This window comes from Pholcus phalangioides, unplaced genomic scaffold (genome assembly GCF_987345545.1).
Source record: "Pholcus phalangioides strain wild (caught in Gottingen) unplaced genomic scaffold, Ppha-v1.0 ptg000043l_1, whole genome shotgun sequence".
Classification (NCBI taxonomy): Eukaryota; Metazoa; Arthropoda; class Arachnida; order Araneae; family Pholcidae; genus Pholcus; species Pholcus phalangioides.
The window spans coordinates 662,027-683,010 of NW_028301629.1; the positions used below are offsets into that span (position 1 = coordinate 662,027).

At 37.3% G+C, this 20,984-nt stretch overlaps 1 protein-coding gene across 1 annotated transcript; it reads right to left on the reverse strand.

The window, feature by feature from the left end:
• Positions 1-18,692: 18,692 nt before the first annotated feature.
• LOC149063758 (protein SET-like) lies at positions 18,693-20,656 on the reverse strand. The gene has a single exon (XM_089255653.1). The coding sequence runs from the start codon at positions 20,537-20,539 to the stop codon at positions 19,661-19,663; it is 879 nt and encodes a 292-aa protein (XP_089111779.1). The 5' UTR covers positions 20,540-20,656; the 3' UTR covers positions 18,693-19,660.
• Between the last annotated feature and the right edge of the window lie 328 nt (positions 20,657-20,984).

Consider the following 20,984-nt stretch of genomic DNA (forward strand, 5'->3'; position numbering starts at 1 on the left):
TTCTTATACTCATCGAGAGGTTGGTGAGCTAACCCCTCGATGGGGGGACTCCCTGCGGTATCAGTTTTTTGCTGCGGTCAAGTCGCCATTTTTTGTTGCACCCCTGTGTCAGGAAAGTTTTCTGACAAACACGAACCGGGTATCGAACTCGCGACACCTCTAAACCTGAGTGGTCTGATGGGGAATATATTTATAAAAATCGAATAAAGAACGATTGCTCTGTGGTATTTTTTTAGTGAATTTTTGGGGAGGGGGTGTGCCAACATCCATCGCCTCCACTGAAAAGAAATAAAGCCGAATTCAGTTATAACGAACTGCAAGAGAGCAAATCATACATGAGGAAAAATACCCGCGAAATTAAATTTCTTAAAACTACGCATTGCTGTATAACTTAAGAAACTGTAATTGCATAAATTTGCTGTTGTTTCAAAATCGCGAGTGTTCAGATATGTCATTCATGTTGTAATGGGGTTGTATAGTTATAAAATAAAATAAAAAACTACTTTTTATACCATCCCCGTGTGCCAAAGAACCCAGTTAAGAAGTTGTTGCTCTGACTTTTGCGATGGCAACTAAAATAATTTCACGTTTCTAAGTTGCAATATTCACCGAGATATGCAAATTCGAAAAATCGAGGAAATTTGGGGGGGGGGGGAAACCAGCATTAAATGCGGGTAGAATGGTTTCCTCTCATTTAATGATGTTTTTTTTTCAAACTTTCTTCGAATATCTCAGTGAATATTGCACTTAGAAACGATGAATTTTTTTGTTGGAGACCGGGAAACAACTTTCCAATTGGGTTTTGGGGCACGGGGTGTCCGCATAAAAAGTTAACATTTTTATTTTAATAACTATGTAACCCATAGCAACATGAATCAAATATCTGAGTACTACACATTATTCGGGTACTTTTTCCAACTGGAACTATGCCTCTAGGACCAATGGTTCGCCAGTAAAATGTCATATGCCCTGTTACCTATGCGCCTTGTATATTAAATATAGTACGGACTATTATGCGAAAAATATTGTGTCGTGTTTAAGCCAACTCGCACGTTGCTTCGTTCGCCTGCGAGAGAAAGGCCATATTACGAACCAAAAAGCCGCTTGAATGCAACTTGTCATCCAACGAAATATCAGATTTTCACCGCATCGAGATTGAAGTCAACAAATTGATAATTTTCTTATTTGAAAATCTAATTAGGGGTCATTCAAGTATTACGTCAGCATCGAGGGGGTTTCGGATTTGCTGACTTTTCATGATGGGGGGGGGGGGGTTGAAGGTTGCTTACGTCATCAACCACCCCTTTTTGAAGATACAAAATATTTTAAGCTGCTGACGAAATTTTGCTGACGGGGGAAGTGGGCGGGGGAGTCAGTGTTTTGCTGACAAGTGGGGGGGGGGGGGTCAAAAATGGCTGAAAATCTGTTTACGTATTACTTGAATGACCCCTTATTTATATTTTCCAATGGGCTTGAGATCCTGATAATGAATCATTATTACGTTCACATGAACAATTTTGTCACTGCGTTACGCAATGACAAAATCCGTATATACCGGGTGACTCGAAATGTTACGCCGTCCGCCAATAGCAGGTTTTTGGGGGTTTTTTGCCTTGTATTGTGCCGCGAATTCACAATGGCACTAACAATTTTAAAAGGGAATTAAAATTAATTTAATACTCTAGAATACTTTAAGAAATTCATTTTTAAAAATATTGTTGGTGCTGCTACCTACTTTCAAAATCAGAAGTGCTTTATGTGGTGATGACGAAGCTCAGGTATATAAAACTAAATTCTTCATTCAGCTACGCTCCTTATAAACAAAGCTTATAAACTGACCTGAAAAATCCAACTTCCAGTTCAGTAATTTTTTTCAAAACCCAAGAAGACATCCAAAACAAAGGACCTCCACACAAGCAGACGACAGGTAACATCGTAAAAAGTGAATTCTTCCACACTACACTTTATAGTAATGTGCTGCCATCTAATCTCAAATTTAAAAATGACTCATGTGGCGATGATGAAGTTCAAAGTAAAAAAAACTATATTCTTTATTCCGCTCAGTTCCTTATAAACAAAGCTCATAAACTGAACTGGAAATTTAAACTAAAAGTTCGGTTATTTTATTTGAGCATAAGGAGACGTCTAAAACAAAGAGCCTCTTGATGAGCAGACGACAGACAAGAAATCGGTTCCCTACAAGCTAAGCTCGCAAACAGAACTGGAAGTTCGAACTGCCAGTTCAGTTATTTTTTCAGGACACAAGGAGACGACCAAAACAAGTAACCTGGAGAGAAGCAGACGACATTACTGGTCGGACTTATCACTGGAGGGCACTGAGCTATAAGTAAACTTACATAGCTTTACTTATAGCTCAGTGCTGGAGGGAGCATCCAGCCACCGCGACTGCAGCGACATCAAATGCAAAGAAATCACGTGACCCGGTAAAAACAAAGTTCCCGCCTGGTAATTGTTCCGTAGAAATGTACAGTTCGGTCTCTAAATATTGGGTTTCAAAGATTTAAAAAAAGGATAGAGAGAAGAACTCATCTAAAGTGAGGTGAAAAAAGATTAAATTATTTTCATTTAATACCGGAATCAGTTCTTTCATAATTTCTTGAATTTTCCTTCATCAATTATGGATTTTCCTTCATTATTTTTTGAATATTCTTTCATTAATTCTGGAATTATTTCCTTTATTAATTATTTGTTTCATTACTTCTGAAATAATTACTTTCATCAATTCTGGTTGTTTCTTACATTAATGCTGGAATTATTTCTGTCGTTGATTCTGAAATTATATCTCATTAATTCTGGAATTGTCTCTTTCGTTAATTTTGGAATTATCTCTTTCCAAAAAAAATATATATATGTATAATATATCTGTAGTGTATTATTATTATTTTTTTGATGTGGCCCATGTCTTTTGGCAAATTGCGGCTTTGACTGTCGCTTCGCATGTGGCTCCTCGGGGGCGGGCAGGAATGGGTGTTGGCGGGTCGGGGGGGGGCGCGTCGGTTGGGGATTGTCGCGAGGCGTTCCGTGTTTTTCTTCATCGAGGTGGTGTCCCCGTCCTGTGGCGGGTTCTGTCTCGTGTCCGCCGTGGAGGTTCGTGGGGGTCTCCCTTCGTTGGGCATGTTGGGGCGCTGTGGACAGCACCGGCGGGGCCTTGTCGGGGGGGGGGGGGGTGTCGTGCCCGCGGTGCTGTCCTGGCTTTGTCGAGCGGTGATGTGTCCTGGGATTGGGTGGGCTAGGCACCGTTTCGTCCTTTCCCGATTCATCCTTAGGTCAAAATAGTCCCGTTTCATCCGATCTCTTGTTTCCCCTCCCACTTTCCTGGATTACTGTCAATGAAGATAAAAAAACCTGTGGTTTCACACTGAGAAGAAAGGCCAGTGATTGACGTACCAGCATAATGTCTGAAACAATTCATATTTGACCATATTACACAGGAATGTCCCGTATTTTTTATGATATTCCTGTGTTTTTGGTCATTCTCACTTTTTTGTACAATTTTCTGGTTTTTTTTTCAACGAAGCATATTTGAAGCGGCATTCTCTACTGAAATTATGAATGAAGATAATTTTCATCACTTGTAAATTATATTATGATAGTTACGTATAAATATAAATATTCATCTAAAGAGAGATATTTGTTGTGTTCCAAGTTTTTTACCCCGTGGACTACATTGCGATTTCCAGTAAATTCTTCATTATCCTTTAATTAATAATTTATGAGCAATAACTGGTGATTTCTCCGTCTTTCAATCAAGTTTTTGGTGAAAATTGCCAACATTCCGTATTCTACAATATTTACGCTCCAAATTCCCTGTATTTTCTGAATGAAATATGTTGGGTTTATAATAAAATATACACCCACACACACACAAGTCACATGGTGATATCTATTCTATTGAAATATATCTATTAAAATTATTTTTTAATTGCGATTTGTAGCATGTATTTGCCATGTATATTCAAATTATGATTTAAGATGGGAAATTAGACATTTTTTCGTGCTAAGGGTAAACAAATCTCAACGAGAAAAATGCGGGAAATTGCAATCCCCGTAATACCAGACAATTGTAATAACAAAACTGCAATTTACGACGAATTCCCTAATTTATTGCATAAATTCCCGAAGGACGGAGAAGTAAAGAGCTGCTACAAATCGCAATTAAAAAATAATAATTTTAATAGATATATTTCAATAGAATATATTTCACCACGTGACTTGTGGTGGGTGTATATTTTATTATAAACCCAACATATTTCATTCAGAAAATACAGGGAATTTGGAGCTTAAATATTGTAGAATACGGAATGTTGGCAATTTTCACCAAAAACTTGATTGAAAGACGGCGAAATCACAAGTTATTGCTCATAAATTATTAATTAAAGGATAATGAAGAATTTACTGGAAATCCCAATGTAGTCCACTGGGTAAAAAACTTGGAACACAACAAATATGTGTTTAGATGAATATTTATATTTATACGTAATTATCATAATATAATTTACAAGTGATAAAAATTATCTTCATAATTTCAGTAGAGAATGCCGCTTCAAATATGCTTCGTTGAAAAAAAAACAACAGAAAATTGTACAAAAAAGTGAGAATGACCAAAAACACAGGAATATCACAAAAAATATGGTACATTCCTGTGTAATATGGTCAAATATGAATTGTTTCAGACATTATGCTTAACAATAGTCAATCACTGGCCTTTCTTCTCAGTGTGAAACCACGGGTTGTTTCATCTTCATTGACAGTAATCCAGGGAAGTGGGAGGGGAAACAAGAGACTTAGCTGAATTTTTCGAGAATTTCCCAGGTAGGGCCTCCAGCCGCTGTGGTGGTCGAGTGGTTATAGTGACGGACTCGCAATGCGAGGATCCAGGTTCGAACCCCCACAGTGGTGGTCGGCTGAAGTTGGTTTTATGGTTCCCAATTTCAAGGCGCGAATGCGAGCCAATCTCCCTGTTACAAAGTCTCGACACAGAGAGCAACAGGCCTACAACGTTACAAATATTCAATCATTACACTTCACTCACAATTTGAAGTATAGATGGCAGCACTGAAATATCATACACAACACTAGCTACACACTCAGACTGTTAGGTGTACACACTCACTTTTTTCCAGACTCTGCCACGAAGCTGGGCTGGAAGCACAGAGTAAGAATAATATAGAGAGCGCGCGAGGGGTTACAATGTGAAGCAAAGATCCAGAGTCACGTGACTCAGGTCAAAAGGCTGGTCAGGGAATCTCGCTTTCAATGCTTTCCTTATGGCTATTCGTATGACGATCTACACGCGCTGTCTTATTTTTGATTAGAATGGCCAACACTTGCGCAGCTTTCGGATGTTCTGAACGGTTTAGGAAAGGGGAACCAGTATTCTTTCACAAGGGAATACTTTTTTGCTTATTCCCCTTCTTATAAATTAAAAATTGGAATATTAAATTGATGATTCAATGGATTTCTGACGTAGTCTCAGTTTTTAACGATTGCATTTTGAATTTAATTCAATTAAAGTTCCAAGTTTTGGTAAAATTCAAATGTCATGAGCCATTATTAAATGTTTTAATAGAATTTTTGGCAATAAATGATTGAAGTAATGAGTTTTATTAACTTTTAACTGAAATATACGTCTCCGCAAGATTTGGCGAGCTAGTGAATTTATTCGAGTTTCTCTCAACTTGAAGAAAATATGCTTTTCAGAATGAGGAATTTATGACAAATATTTTATTTAAATAGAATGTAATGAAAACGTACACTCTAGACAATGGCAGTTTTGCAATGGCATATAACTACCTCTAAAAATAGTATTTTTACCTCTCTTCACGCCTGAGATAAAACTATTACAGAAAAGAAATTTTTTTATTGATTAATTTGTGTTTGTTGTCTGTGAAATTGCCCTCAAGCAACAAAAATCAATTAATTGATTAATTAATTTTCACTCAATATCTTTATTACGACCATCTGAGTTAAGATCTGAAGTCACTATGTGTACCTCAGATGTTAACTGAATGAAAGAATCATTCTAAAAACTACTTAATGCCTAAAAAAAATTAAGATTCACATATGTATACTTCTGGAGCGAAGAGGTTACATATATGTGACATGTAACATACATTTACGTACTCTAAATTATTACATATATACGCTACACGAAATTTCATTTCTCATAATTTAGAAAAGTACTGACGATGAGGTTTTGCAATTTTCTTGAAAAATTCATTTTATTCCTGAAATATTATGTAAGTGTTTACATTTTTGTGTGATAAGGTTATAAAAAGTTTTTCAAGAATGTTGGAAATGAAACTTTTACTTATTATTTAAATATTTCTGAATTGACTGAATATGGTATGATTGCGAATGTGTTACATTACATAACATAATATGATGCATTATAATTATATACTCAAAATAAATGTATGATTAAAGTAATTTTAATGTTCTTGGAAGATAATTTTTATGTTTTAATAACCCCTAGTTAAAATAAATTTTTGAAATTAAATTAAGTGACAAAGTGAATGAGAAGAGAATATTTAAAAATATAAATGAAATAGGCTGTATATATAATAGGATTTAAAAACTCAAAAGTCTTAAATTATTAGGAATTACCCCCTTTGGAAAATGAAAAAATTTCGTTTTTCAATATTTGTTTATATTATATAGAATTGATTTTTTTTTCGAATCCCTCATTCCCTAAATATTTTACAAAAGAATGAAGGAAATTCATTGAAGAAATGAAGGAAAGTTTTCATGAACTCGATCGAGTCAAATTTCGTTACAACAACATCCTAGTATTAACACGAAATCACTATGTTCTGCGAAAACGAGCCAAATGTAATAGCGCAGAACCTGTTCTTTCCCTGACAATACTGTTCATCTTTTCTTCGCGTTCGGCAAGTTTTATGAATAGCGTGTGTGGTCTATTATATCTTTAGTCTATGGCTGGAAGAGATCTCGGCAACGGGATAAGTCCGGTGGCAGAGACCCTGGCGTTCGTTCATTCAGGTAGGGCCTCCAAAAAATCCCTGGGCTCATGGGGCCTATGATGCTATTATGACGATCCTGCCTGTCAGCCCTACTCTTGTGGAATTCCAGTACTTGATTCCTTTACTTCTATTAATTTACATTAATTACACAAAAATAGCAATAAAAAAAATCGAAAAATGATCAAAGTTATCGAATTGCAACGTATATTTGATAAAGAGATGATGAAGCGCTTTAAAAGTATTGACGAATTTTATGACTGTTCAATATGATTCGAGCCACGATGTCAGCAGGTGGACCACGTGCTAATTATTATTAATAATCTATGAATTTTGTAAAATTAATTTAAATGTCATTCCCTCTCAATGGATCCTGTTTGATTACGATCCAGACTATCAACGCGTTCCTGAAATAATGAAAAAAATTAATGTAATAAAATGCGTTTTTTCTGAAAAAAAATTCCCCTCCAAGATTTATGTTCGCAACTCGAAAAATTTGAATTTAAATATCTCAGGCATGCAGTTAAAAACATGTGATTTGTTTGTTGGGCTCAGAAGAGAAAGAGCCAACTGTCTGATTGGAAATTAGGGGGGGGGGGTCGTATAAAAATTTAAATTTTTTTTATTTTGTGTACACTGTATTTTCATCCTCAAAACTCCTACAGGGTGATTTTTGGTCATATTTTGAGAATTTTTAAAATTATAACCATACCACTATGACGAATGGTTGATGAGATAAAGGGCTGTACCAACACTCCAAGGAGAAACCATTGAATCTTATAATGGCCATAATATTACCAATAGGCAGGACCGCAACTAGTGGGGGGGGGGGGAGAAAGCAGGCGAGTCTGGTGCCCCAGGCGCATTACAAAATAGGGCGCAAATTTAACCAGTCAACTGTCCAATTAATTTCTCCGAGCGTTACCCGCAGTGCCCACTTTTATTTAAGATGCGCATGCTTTTTCCCTTTTTTTCCTTTTCTTGGAAGTTTGAAATATTAAAATATTTTTTTATAGCATGTTTTTTTTATAGCTTGAATGTGTCGAGACATAATATGACACCCCAAAAGTGGAGGGGGTGTCATAATGTCCTGTGACTAAAAGAAATGCTGTTGATGGATTTATGTGGAACCATAGTAGTTGAACCTTTGCTAAAAGATATATGAGTAATAAAACAGATGCATCTTCGTAAGGGAATTGGAAAAAACATAGCGATGGGGATGCAGCTTTGCAAAACATGACAAAGATAATAGTAATAATAATCTCAGACCTTGAAATATAATTGTCAACTCCATCTAGTGATGAGATAATAAAGTAGAAGGATGGCTGTACAAAGATGGCAGCACATGTATGACAAATTATTTTGTCATATCTGTGAAAAAGACCGAAAAGTCTTCGTGTCTGCAAATGCCGTCATAAGCAACACCATTACGTATATCAGTGACGGCAAATGCCGTCTTAACCACTTGACTGGTGAAAAAGACCGAAAAAAGTCTGCGCGTCGGCAAATGCCGTCGTAGGCACCTACATTACATATGGCAGCGACGGCAAACGCTGTCGTAACCACTTGACTGGTTAACAACCATTCAACCTATCCTTCAGCATTACGGGGGTGGGGATGTGCCTCAATGAGTAGTTGCCCCGGCTAACCAAGTATCCAGTTGCGGCCCTGCCAATAGGTATCTTATTTCTGGCGATTCACCGTTATATATATATTGGGTATTTTTTCTTTTTAGATACATTCTCAAGTTTGTAATTTACACCTGGTAGCATTTCTTTTACTTGTATGGATCAAACTACACAGTTGATCCACTAATGACCCACAAAAATCATGTCCTTATTCTGTAGAACTTACCCATGGTTTGCTCCATGGGGCCCATCTGGTCACTTCTGGCAACCAAGTGACAATTAGATCTGGTTCCGATTTTCAAGAGTAAATATGCAAATAGGTAGATAGGAATTTTTAGCAAGGTAGTAGTGCCACTTTCAGAAAAGTCACTTTGTATGTGGGCGTATGATGATGTTAAGACAGCCCTGGGTGTACTTTATGAAAATTGTGAAATGCTAATCAAAATACTTGGCAATAATGTGAAGTCTAGTTTGCAATATTATTAGATTCTCATCTTTCGTGCCATTCTTGTGATAATGATCTTCAACTATGCAATCAAGTGTTCTTACAATTTTAGGATCTTCTATCGGATGATCGATGTTGAAAAAAAAAATTGTGCATTAAAAAGAAAATACCATATGATATCTTTTTGAGGTGCCCCTTTTGTACTGATGCCCTAAGCACGTGCTTATTTTGCTTAATGGTTAATCCGGCCCTGTGACTGCGCACATGATTTCTCTGGAATGAATGTTTCAAACAAATATCTTAAAATTTTTCACACGTATTTTAGTTCATTTTTTTAAGTTCATAGTATGGCTGCAACATGAACCTATATCCTTGATACATTATTGAAAATGATGTGAAAGGTTGAACTTTTCAATTGTGATTCATTTGTGTGTGACTACTCCCTCTTAACTACTTTTATCCGCATGAAGAGAATAAAATTAATAAAACTGCTTGCTACCACTTTTTGCGATTTTTATCACTACAAGAATGCATAATGCGTATTTTGGAAGCTACAACTGACATTTTCTCAACGAAACCATAATCCTTTACACAAAAATAAACTAATTTGAAATAATACAAATTTCATCCAGTACAATAACTTGATGACTTTGTGTCATCTTCAAGCACGGAATTTACATTGATTGAAAATAATTTATTCTATTTTCTCTTTTTACTGTATTCTATTACGTTTATTTTGCTCTTTCGTTATTTTCATAAATTAAAAATTAATCAAATTCAAACATATTTATATACTTCAGACTGTCTTTAATTTTTGAATAACTATCTTCTAATGGAAAAACGGGCGGGGTAGAAAATTATTCATGTTCACAAGAGGGAGTCATAGGAATGAGAAATAGTTGAAAGGAGGCCATGGACAAAAAAGGGTTGAGAACCACTGCTTTCTGAACCACAGCATCTAACACTGCCACGGGACACATAATATAATTGACAAAAAAAACATTTTTTCTTCTCTGTTATGGTGGTACAAAAACCCCACTAGTTAATGTGTTAAGGGGGAAAAAAAAGAGCTTGCCTCAGGTGTCTCTTTTTCCGGAGCATTGCTTTTTTTGCCACGATTTACCATGTAGGAAAAAGTATTGAGAGTGTTGTTTACAACTTATATATACTCTGTATACATTTATTTATATATAATTTATTTATTATTTTATTATTTACATAATATATACACAGGGCCGCAAATGGGGGGAGCAAGCGGATCTGGTACCTTAGGAGCTGAACCAGAAGGAACACCTTTTAACTGCTTCATCCATGCAAGGGGGCCAAAATTCTGGCTTGCCCCGGGTGACAATCTAGTTGCAGCCCTGAATATATATATATATTGTTCCGGATAATTTCCACAAGACTATGAGATTGCAAAACAAGAAGTGGTGCAACGGACAGATTTATTTACAGAACAGCAATTTACATGTATTTACAAGCTAATCAGAGAGCTAACAACTTTCTCGCAAAGTTAAATCACAAAACTGATTTTTTTCATCGAATCTCTCTAATCTCATTCTCCCTACTATTTATAGGTCTAGTCGAAACTTCGAGAAAAAGAATATTCCACAAATTTCTCTTTCATAGTACCAGGTTTGTGGCGCCACTGTCTGGAGGGGGCAGAACCCTCTGGAATGTTCTTGCCAACCCTCCACGTTCTCCGCCAATCGCACGTCCCTGCGCTAAACCGAAACCGGTATCATCTGCCATTGCCAAAAGAAGATTGCAATATTTTTAGGGCTCTACAAAAATAGAATCGCGCCATCTATCATCTATAGATCGTAACAATATTTATACAGGGTTCATACTCATTTTCATGAAAAAACTTCCATGACTTTTCCCAGGTTTTCCAGTCAAATTTTCAAAAAATTACAGGTTTTTTAAATAAAAAAATTGATATAAATTAATAAACATTTACAAAAAAATTAATTATAAAATTATTTACATTAATTATAAAATTAATAATTTCAATTACAATATCATAATGACGTCATATAATCGTAGATTTTTTTTACACACACTTATGCTTTTCAAATACACCTGATGGAGAAGAAAAATGGAACACAATTAAGAAATGAAAGATTTTTCCCTTTTCTGCAATTTCAATGCCCACAAGATTTAAGTCTTTACAGTTGTTTCTTTTGTGACATAATTAGTCAAAGATGTAGTTCGTTTCACTGTATCAAAATTCTTTACAGTTGGCTTGCACTCGCGTAAGCGCTAGAACTGAGAAGCTTAGCAAATTAGGGGGTCGTTCACTGAACTCTTCTGATTTCTGAACTCCAAACGATTTATGCGGGTCATTTTTGACTCCTTTGATCCAATCAGCCTACTGACGATTCAGGTTTTTATCCGTCCACACAAGTTTTCTTACAACACAGTTTCCAAATAAAAATACCCACGTGGAAGTCAAAATATACTGAAGTCAACTTACGAAATTATCGCAACTGAGCTTTGAACCCATGGCTTTCTACAGTGCGCAGTTATATTTCTGGAAACACTAGAAAGAGTTACGATAAGGTCGTAGCAATACGCTTTTCCAAGCAGACTTTCCGTTGCCCTCCCCCCCCCCCCCGGCTTTTGAAAATGCACTAAAAATGGTATATATATATATACATTGAGTACATATGCTTTGCCCCTCCCCCCCCCCCCGGAAAAAGTTGAAATGACGGCCCTGCTACAAGCACAACACAGCCCATAGACTTAGAAGTCTGGGGGAGCAGTCATTATTGTCGGGTGGGTTTGGTTTAAACCATAGTTTCCCAACCTTTTTTGTCCCCCACATCGTCCCCTTCTTCAGAAATTTATTTCTCCCAGCGCACCCAATGCAATCTAACTCATAGAATCCTATGCTATATCCGTAGCTTCTACCACGCCCCTGGAACATTCCATTGTCCCCCAGGGGGCATTAATGCCCATGTTGGGAATCACTGGTTTATACGGTGTTTCGTTCTGGAAGTTAGGAGGTACCTTGAGAGTGAATACAAGCTATTCAAAGTTTTTTTGATACTGGATTGACCGAGGAGGAATTAATGCAGCTGACTGGTCTTGAAACTGAAGCAGAAGATGAAGTACAAAAGTTCACCACAAATAACATAGCGGAAGAACTTCACAAGCTCAAATCAACAATAAATTATTTTCATGACATAGGTCCCTCTAGTTTACGTTCTTCACATGTACAAAAATTGGTAGAGGAAGCCTTGTGAACATACTTGATATGAAGAAGAAATTACAATTGTTCTTTCAGAAAACATCGCCAATAATCACAGCACTCTTTTACATTCCTTTCTACCTCTGCATCACACTGCTCTTTCTTATGATGTTCAATAAACAAGATAATACAAAAAGCTGATGGTTTCAGTTATTTTCGGATTTGTTTAGGATTATTTTGCTGTCACCCCTAGAACCTAACCCCTGCAATTACGGGGGGGGGGGGGGGCTTACTTTTTCACAGAGGCTTAAATTTGTTTATACAAGGATTTGTGTGTGTGAAAAATTATTGTGCATTATAAATAAGAAATAATTTCTTTGAATATATTTATCACATATCAGGTATAATACATATATTACTTATCTAAGTTGATGGTTATATTTTCTGTTTACGATTTCTTGTAACATTCTAATATGTGAATCTCATACCTAAATGCTATAAGAAAAGGTAGTCAGAAAAGTCAGTAGTAAGAAAAGGTAGTCAATTATAAAAAGTTTTTGTGATCCCAAGAAATTATCACATTTTTACTCCTAAAAAAATACTTCAAAATATACATATTCTAAACACTACACTATGCAATTATTGGAATGCACATAAACTAACCTTAAAATAAAATTTTAATGTGAAAGCAACACAACTGTTTCCCCAAAAAACCCACCCCGGGGGATGGGGGAATTGTTATCTACCCAGGGAGCAAATTTAACAACCCTGCCTCTATCAGGATATATTTAACGGAGGGCATTGACAGGGCTATAACACGTCAAATACCCAGAATTTCGGAAAAGGCAGCATAAAAATTTTGTTCACGCATCCTCCGGGATGTGTCCTTTCCTAGTTCTAAGAAAAAAGTAGAAAGGAAAATATCCCAACTTTTTACCATGTATCATGATCGCACGACCTTGAAAAACTGGTTTTACTATGTACACTGTACTGTATCGATATACACACAGGTTGTTGAATAAGATGAGGAATATCTGGTTGCTTCCCCCTGAATAAGGAGCCGTGCACAGAAGTTTTGAATTTCTGATTTTTCATTACCCTGCGGATTTTCTCCTTCCAGTTACATATCAGAAATTATGGTACTTTCGCAGGTATCGGCCAGCATTCAAAGACCACGTCTATACGGTGTAAATTCGTCTTGTATATTGCGAATGCACGTCTTTTTTTAAATCGTAAAGGATTGGAATGGCCATTCAAATTATAAAACTTCCCAATATCGTGGGAAAAAAACAGAACCTGTAAAAGCTCGACCTCGAATAGCCACAGTTTTGTTATCTAGCTGCTATGCAGTAGTCACTGTTTCGCATCGCTAAAATCATGGGTGTGTAAGCAGAATCGGCATTTGGAGGGACACAAGGATCTAATTCTTCACAGATAGTATGAAATAAATTGTTTTATTCCAATATTTTAATTCTCAACAAAAATATTTTTAATTTTTGATCTCGGGGGGGGGGGGGGGGGAAGAGGCTTCTTATAACCCTCCCCCAAATTTTGTTTTTCGTGAAAATCCGTGTTTGGAACTTGCGATTGTGCAATGGTAATTGGCTAAAAATGTGATTTTCTAAAGATTTCAAATTTTTTTGAGTTGGTTATTCCTTTGAAAAATACTTCTGGTTACCACAGCGATCACACAGACCTACAACAGAAATATGCATACATTAAACTTTAAATGCACACATTACCAGTTTGGAGAATAGATTCAGGGCTGCAACTGGGAGGGACAGGCGGGCCTAGTGTCCTGGGCTCTGGAATAGAGCAGGGGGGGGGGGGGCACAAAATTCACCCTTTATAACTGCTGCTTCTACATTACATGGGTGTGCCAAAATGTGTACTTGCCCCGTTTGAGAAAGTATCTAGTTGCGGCGCTAGATAGATGGCACCTCCTACTGAACACAAAGCACGCCAAATGCTGGGCACACACACACATAAGCACATTGTTAAGTTTCTCCAACACAAATCTGACATGGCTCTCATATTCAGGTGTGAAAATATGTGGCAGTTAAATGGTGACAGATCAAAGCGGTGGACCATCAGGGAGAGAAAATAAAATCATTTTACCAGGAAAACCAAAGTATGAATAGGGGGAATCAGAAGATATTGAAAGTGCTAAGATTTCTTTTAACGAAATGTAAAATCAATCAGAAGGGAATTTATAGATTGATTTAGTAGTAAATATATAAATGTGTGCCTCCAACTGCTAATTAAAGTGGATCCTACTTATGTTTTTCAAAAACAGTCATAAAAAAATTTAAATAAGAAAACACTTTAAATGGGAAATCTTAATGAGAATTACTTATTGTTAGGACCACGAAAATAAGTAGTACTAAGTGGAAAAACATTCCAAATGGAAGAAACATTATAAACGGGATCAACTGTATATTTGTTTTAGATTTATTACATGTGCGAAATTCCATGTTAAATTCTCAGTGCACTAATGAGCTTCTTTGCAAGTTTTTCCTATTAGTAGACAATGAAAGTAAATGAACCTTTAGATAGATACACCTTCTCGTACGCAGAACATGACTCGCCCGCTCAGTCTCAATGAAGAAATATAAGCAGGTGATCAAAGACCTGGGGCATGCTGGAAAAAAATCCATAGAGATACCAGTGAATTATAGGGGGAATAATTTTTTTCAACGTAAATTGTTTTTGAGAGAGACCCACTATCACTCAATAAGGAACCAGATTTTTCAAATAATTACAGTCCAGTGGTATCTCTGAATTACGTAACAAGCAATGGAAATCTAATTGTCACCAAAATCTACTAAAATGTCTTTCCCCCAAACTCTGATTTTAGTGTTGTATTGTAAACAAAAGGCTGAAATTTCTCCTAAACTAGAATGCTGATATGCTTTATCATAGGCTCTTTCGAACACTACAGCTAAAAGAATGTTTGTGGAACTGGTGATTGTAGCGCACCATTAAAATCAGATATTCTGATGACTTAACCCTTTAACGCCCAGATAGAAAACCTGGGAGGGTCGTGAAAATACCAAGTTTTTTGTGGTCGAAGTGGACTCGTCCAAATTTCGGCCACTTTCCCTCTCCCCACCCTTTCTCCACGAGTTTCTATTCATGCCACCCTTTACATTGACATTCACCCTTTCATTTCAATGGATTTTCGGGAGATAATTTGTCTATACTGAAAACACCCATTTCCTCACAGTATTATCTCTTTGTAAAATGCATTGAATACCCTTAGTCCATTCTCAAGGAACATTCTAGTACATCAGTTTTTAAAATCCCATTGATAGGGCGTTGCAGTTGCCTTTTCCGCCTCTGACAAGAGCTTTCATCTTCTTTCCCATTGGTGACAAAAGCCCACCAAAACATACCCATACCCCCTAGCTGGGCCGACTTGAGGCGGTTATGGGCATTAACATACTCGGCCGATCTGGGAATTATAGAGTTAAAGGACCGGAGATGCATACTGTTATAGAAGAGTTGTCATGATCAAAGAAACATGGTTTTTGTGACAGGAAAAGTACACCAGGACCAAAGATTTTGCTGCAGAGGATATCTATTGTACAGGACTTAGCAAATAAAAAAATAATTCAGCCATCAGTCAAATTTCTCAGGAGTCAGTTCCACCCTTCCTGGAGAATTTTTTCCCTTCATGTCTTGATGACAGGGTACGCCAATTTAAATCAGCTTGGTTTAAATTAATTTGCCCTTAATGTTCTTAAATCAATTTGTTTACATTTTACTGTTCAATGCCAGCGGCATCGTTTTTGACAAATGAAACATTTTCATTTCCAGCTCTTTGCTGAGCATTATAAATATTGTGTATGCCTCTGCGTTTCTTAAAAGTACACAAGACAATCGAATGTCTTGAAACAATGAGTTGAAATTGTAGAGGTGTGCCCTTGGCACCTCACTGGACTTCATGCGAAAACTGAACGTCGCTGTGATCCCGTCGCCTGTGGATTGGTTAGTGGCCAGACTGGCTACCCGTGGACGTTCGCCTCCAGTTCCCTGCGCGGTGACCTCAGCGTGTGTTTGGAGCTTGCAAACCCGTCTGAAGCTGGTGTTTGGAAGTCTTCTGCTGTGAGGTAGACACCTTGGAGTGTCTATCAGGTGATGTGAACTAATACATGAAAACCTGGACATGGCGGTGAGACCATTCAGTTTTATTGTTGTGTTATAATATTGAGAGATATGTTTAACTGTGATAATTGTTAAAATGTTATATTAATAGTTAATACATAATTGAATAAATGTTTATAGTTTAATCAAAATCTTGTTTCTTTTCATTGTTGTCTTCCATTCAATGGTTACTGGGGTAGAAATGTTAAAGAACCGGGAAATACAAGCTAAACGTTGCACCATCTCACCAATTTCAGATGTCGAAAGGTAGAATAGATGCTGGCTATTTGGCAAAAAAGGTTTGTCTCCCCCTTCTCCAATTGTTTTTTTGGGGATTTGACCCAATAGTGAAATTTACATTACACTTGCGTCATTTCAAGAGATTAAAAATAAAAGCATTGGTTGTTTTTACTGAGTAAGTGGTTTGGGAAGAATTCCCTTTACCCCAATAATAAATTTTTTAAATAATGGTCGAAATTTTGAATTTTTCAGGAGCCTGGGAGACAAAGTAGAAATTCATACTTCCAGAAAACTCGGCAGCTTTACAATGTAATAAAGTATAAACCAAACGTCACACTGCACGAAGATATAGGCACCAGAACAATTTTTTTGAGGGGGCAAACATTTTTATTCAAACACAAAAAAAAAATACAGTAAAACCTCCTTTAACCCCCTTGAACCGAAATGAATTCAGCTTGCCATGAAATTGTCTGAGAACAGTGTGCTCCTAAAAATAAATTGCAGTTCAAGGGATTAATGGCCGACTCTGAAAAATGGCTATTGGGGGAGATGGGGGGAATTATGTACACTTTTTTTCACTGGGTGTAAATACTAGATGGGTACATGAAAGGCAGTGGAAAGAGAAAAAGAGTCACAAAAGTGATCTATAGTTGTGGCAAGGGTCACATGATCTGTAAATGTATCACGGGTCAGCTAAGTGATCTGGAACAGTGCCCAAGTCACAGATGTGATGAGAGAATATGCCACTTAGTTCATTTTTACAAAATAAGGTTTGAGATCGCAGGCCACATTTGGTTTGCACATCACGAAGAGTTTAAAGGGTGAAATTTACACACACCCCCTTCCTACCTGGCCCCGTCATTCAGATTATATTACTGTCAATATAATCCTACTTTCAAATATAATATATATAATTATTGGGAACAGCTTTGGTATAAGGGACAGGTTGGTGATTTTTGGCTACTTTTTTTTCCGACGGTCCGAGAAAAAGCCGCCAAAAAAAAAATTGCCAGCAGAAAAAAACAGTAAAAACAAATGGTATAAACAAAAATAAGCTCTGGATTGTTTAAAAAATAAAACTGGATAAAAATAAATCAATCAGGGTTTAGATAAAACCTGGGCATTGTTTAAATAATAAATCGATCAGGGTTTAAATAAAACCCAGCCATTGTTTTAAATAAAGCCCGGACCGTTATTCAAATAATAAAGCGATCAGGGTATAAATAAAATACGGGCACTATTTAAATGAAGGGGGAAAAAAAAGGAACAATACAACCTGACTAGTGACGAAAATGTAATCCAAACACTCGGAACAAGCACACACAAAATGGCTGTTTGAAAAGACGCGCTACAACTAACGCCGCCTGGCAGAATTTTCCAGAACAGCGACAACCCAGCAGAACAACACCAACTCATCGCAGGAAAAAAAATCACCAATTTGGCGTGTCCCTTATACCAAAGCTGTTCTGTTTTGACTTTTCGAGGACATATCTATCAATAAAACGAAGATGGTAGCTAAGCCAATATTAATTCCAAAAATTTTGTATTGTCCACATATTCCAATTTAGTAACCACATATATATAAAATTTAAGTGTAAATACTAATTCCTTAAGTCGCCCTGGCAACCCGAGATTCATCCCGTCCTGACCCAAATATTAACAGGTGCCAATGCGATTTGACTTCTTAGCCACCGCAACAACCCCAGGATTTTTCAGCCCTGTATGAAACTGCCTGTAAAGTGGAATTGTTCTCACAAAGCACCTCACAGTGTGCAAAAATTTAAACGTACTTTCAAATACGGGAGAGGTTCATAAACAGACAAGATTGAATACCTTGTATTCTCTGTATAAACCGGCTCTCATTGATTGGCACAACCACTAAACTATATTCAGGTTGAGGTTTTGATCACTAAATCGAATGCAACAAGATTTCCGGTAAATTATCAGCCACATTTCTCACCAAAACCTAAAAGAAAACGAACAAAATAAGAAAATAATGCACAGAAAAAAAAACGATTAAGCACAAGGAAACCAAAGTATTTTTTTCCCCTTAAAGTTTTAATGTAGAAACTGTAAAACAAAGAAAAAAAAATGACAGCAAGATAGTTCCGCAAAATTCTAATCAAGTTTTTTCCTGGACACAGTGACATGCGAAACCTATACCATACACACACATACAAAAGAAAAATATAAGTCTTAACATAATTTCAAACATATATTCATTACCAAATCTTAACTGAGGCTCACAAGAACAGAAATTCAGTCACAATTTCAACCGTTAGGTTTTCTTTACCCTGGGGGTTTCCTGTAACGATTAACTCGCTACTTCATTTTCGAATCACAAAATATCGATCTGGATATGCTTTCAACATTTAAGAAAACTACAATATTTAAAAAAAAAAAAAAGAAAATGCTACAATTATTCATGATAGTCTACTATCGAAGATCAAGAAACCAATCCCGTTCCCCACTCTATAAAAACCACTCAATCTCAATAAATGCAAGTATGCATCACAGAACCTGATCAACTGAGACTCCACACCAAACCCTAGGGAAACAGGATTGATTACGGAACCTTCTGGAACAGAAATCGGGTAATTTTTATCAGTATTAAACTACCTCAAATTTATGTAAGCATGGCATATTAGATAGCGGGAAAGCATATATACACACACATGAAAGTATATAGCGGTAGAATGGGATATAGAAATTGAACTGCAAGTATCGAGTATTTAGAATTAGCAACTCCGGGGAGAAACTAAACTCACACAAAAATAGTTCACAAATGTTGATAATTAAGCAAAAAATATGTCAGATATGGGAAAACATGTCAAATTTCACAATGTCAAAGAATCAAGAAAAAAAAAACATTCTCCAAATAAATGAAAACAAAAGGGATACTAAATGGACATAATATAAAACTATGATTTGATGGTGTCCTGTCTATAGACGAAACAGGTACTGCATGTGCTGTCGGTGAATAGTCAATGTCCCGTTTTCCTTTCTTTCACTCGTCACCCTCAACCTCCTCTTCGTCCTCGTCATCTTCGCCTTCCTCCTCGACGACTACAACTCGTTCATCTGCCTCTTCGTCCTCATCCTCGCACTCCTCGTCTTCGCCGAGTCCGTTCTCGACCTCTATGTCGGGCACCAGGAAGTACTGCAGGGGGTTGGGCCACATGTCATCCTTGATGATCTCGGCGATGTCGTCCGCCGAGGCGTCACCGTGGTCGGTGAACCAGGAGAAGAAAGTCCTTGGCTGCTTGTGACCCCTCTTCCTGCCCTTCAGCTGCTGCTGCTCCAGCTTGCTGCTCTCTTCCTGCTTCTTGGTGAGATCCATGCCGTCCTTCCACTTGATGGGGGTCGACTGGGACGCCGGGTCGCCCGCCGAGCCCAGGTGGAACTCCTTGACGATGACGTCGTTCTCGAAGAAAGGGTTGTTCTTGTCGAAGTGGAACTTGATGCGGTAGCCGGACTTGATGTCCTCGAACTCCTCCACTTCCAGCTTGGTGAGGAAATGAAGGCACTCCTCCTCTTCCTCGTCCATGATGGCCGATATCTGGGGGTGGTTGACAAAGGCCGTCACCCAGAAGTTCGGTATTTTCCTTATGAGGTCGTTGCGCTTCTCGTAGAAGGGCTTCCTCAGCTTGTTGAATTTCTGCTCGACCTTGAGGATCTCCTCGCTTGCCTTTTCGTTGAGCTCGTCTATCTCGTTCTGGCAGGAGTCGATGTCTTCCAGAGCCTTTTGAGTTTCGGCGTCGTAGTCGCGGCTTTCCTCGCCGCCACCGTTGCCTTCCTCTGCGACAGCCACTTCGCAGCCGTCCATCTTCTTGAGCTTCTTCGAGGCCGGGCCACTCAATGATGAAGCTGACATCTTCGCTTCCATCGAAATTTGTCACTCACCCAAAAAACAAAATGGTTCAAAAATAAAGAGAGCGAGTCACACACACACTCAAGTAACCACCGTTTTCTTTTAACCTGCGATAGTAAGTTGCCACGCGAGTAAAACAAAAAAAAAAAGGAGAAACCCAACTTCATCAAATTCAGTCTTACCGCATGCGCAACCCAGTGTGATCTATATCAAACCATACGTACCGCATTTTTTACATTTTTGTTTTCTTTCACAAATTTCAGTAAAACAGCATTTTCTTCGAAAGAATTCGCGGAAATTTACTGAAATATTTCATTAAAATAGTTCATATGAATCATTTATCTCTAGTTAAAGTGGATTCAATTAAAGCTTTTTACAACCATCTATATTTTTTTATAAAATACATTTTTATTCCCTTCCAAGCTCCACTATGGTTATCTCTAATTCAAATGGAAAGAAA

Bases quoted from the DNA above. Each gene is read 5' to 3' on its own strand.
- LOC149063758 (XM_089255653.1), bottom strand. From the start codon at position 20,539: ATGGAAGCGAAGATGTCAGCTTCATCATTGAGTGGCCCGGCCTCGAAG.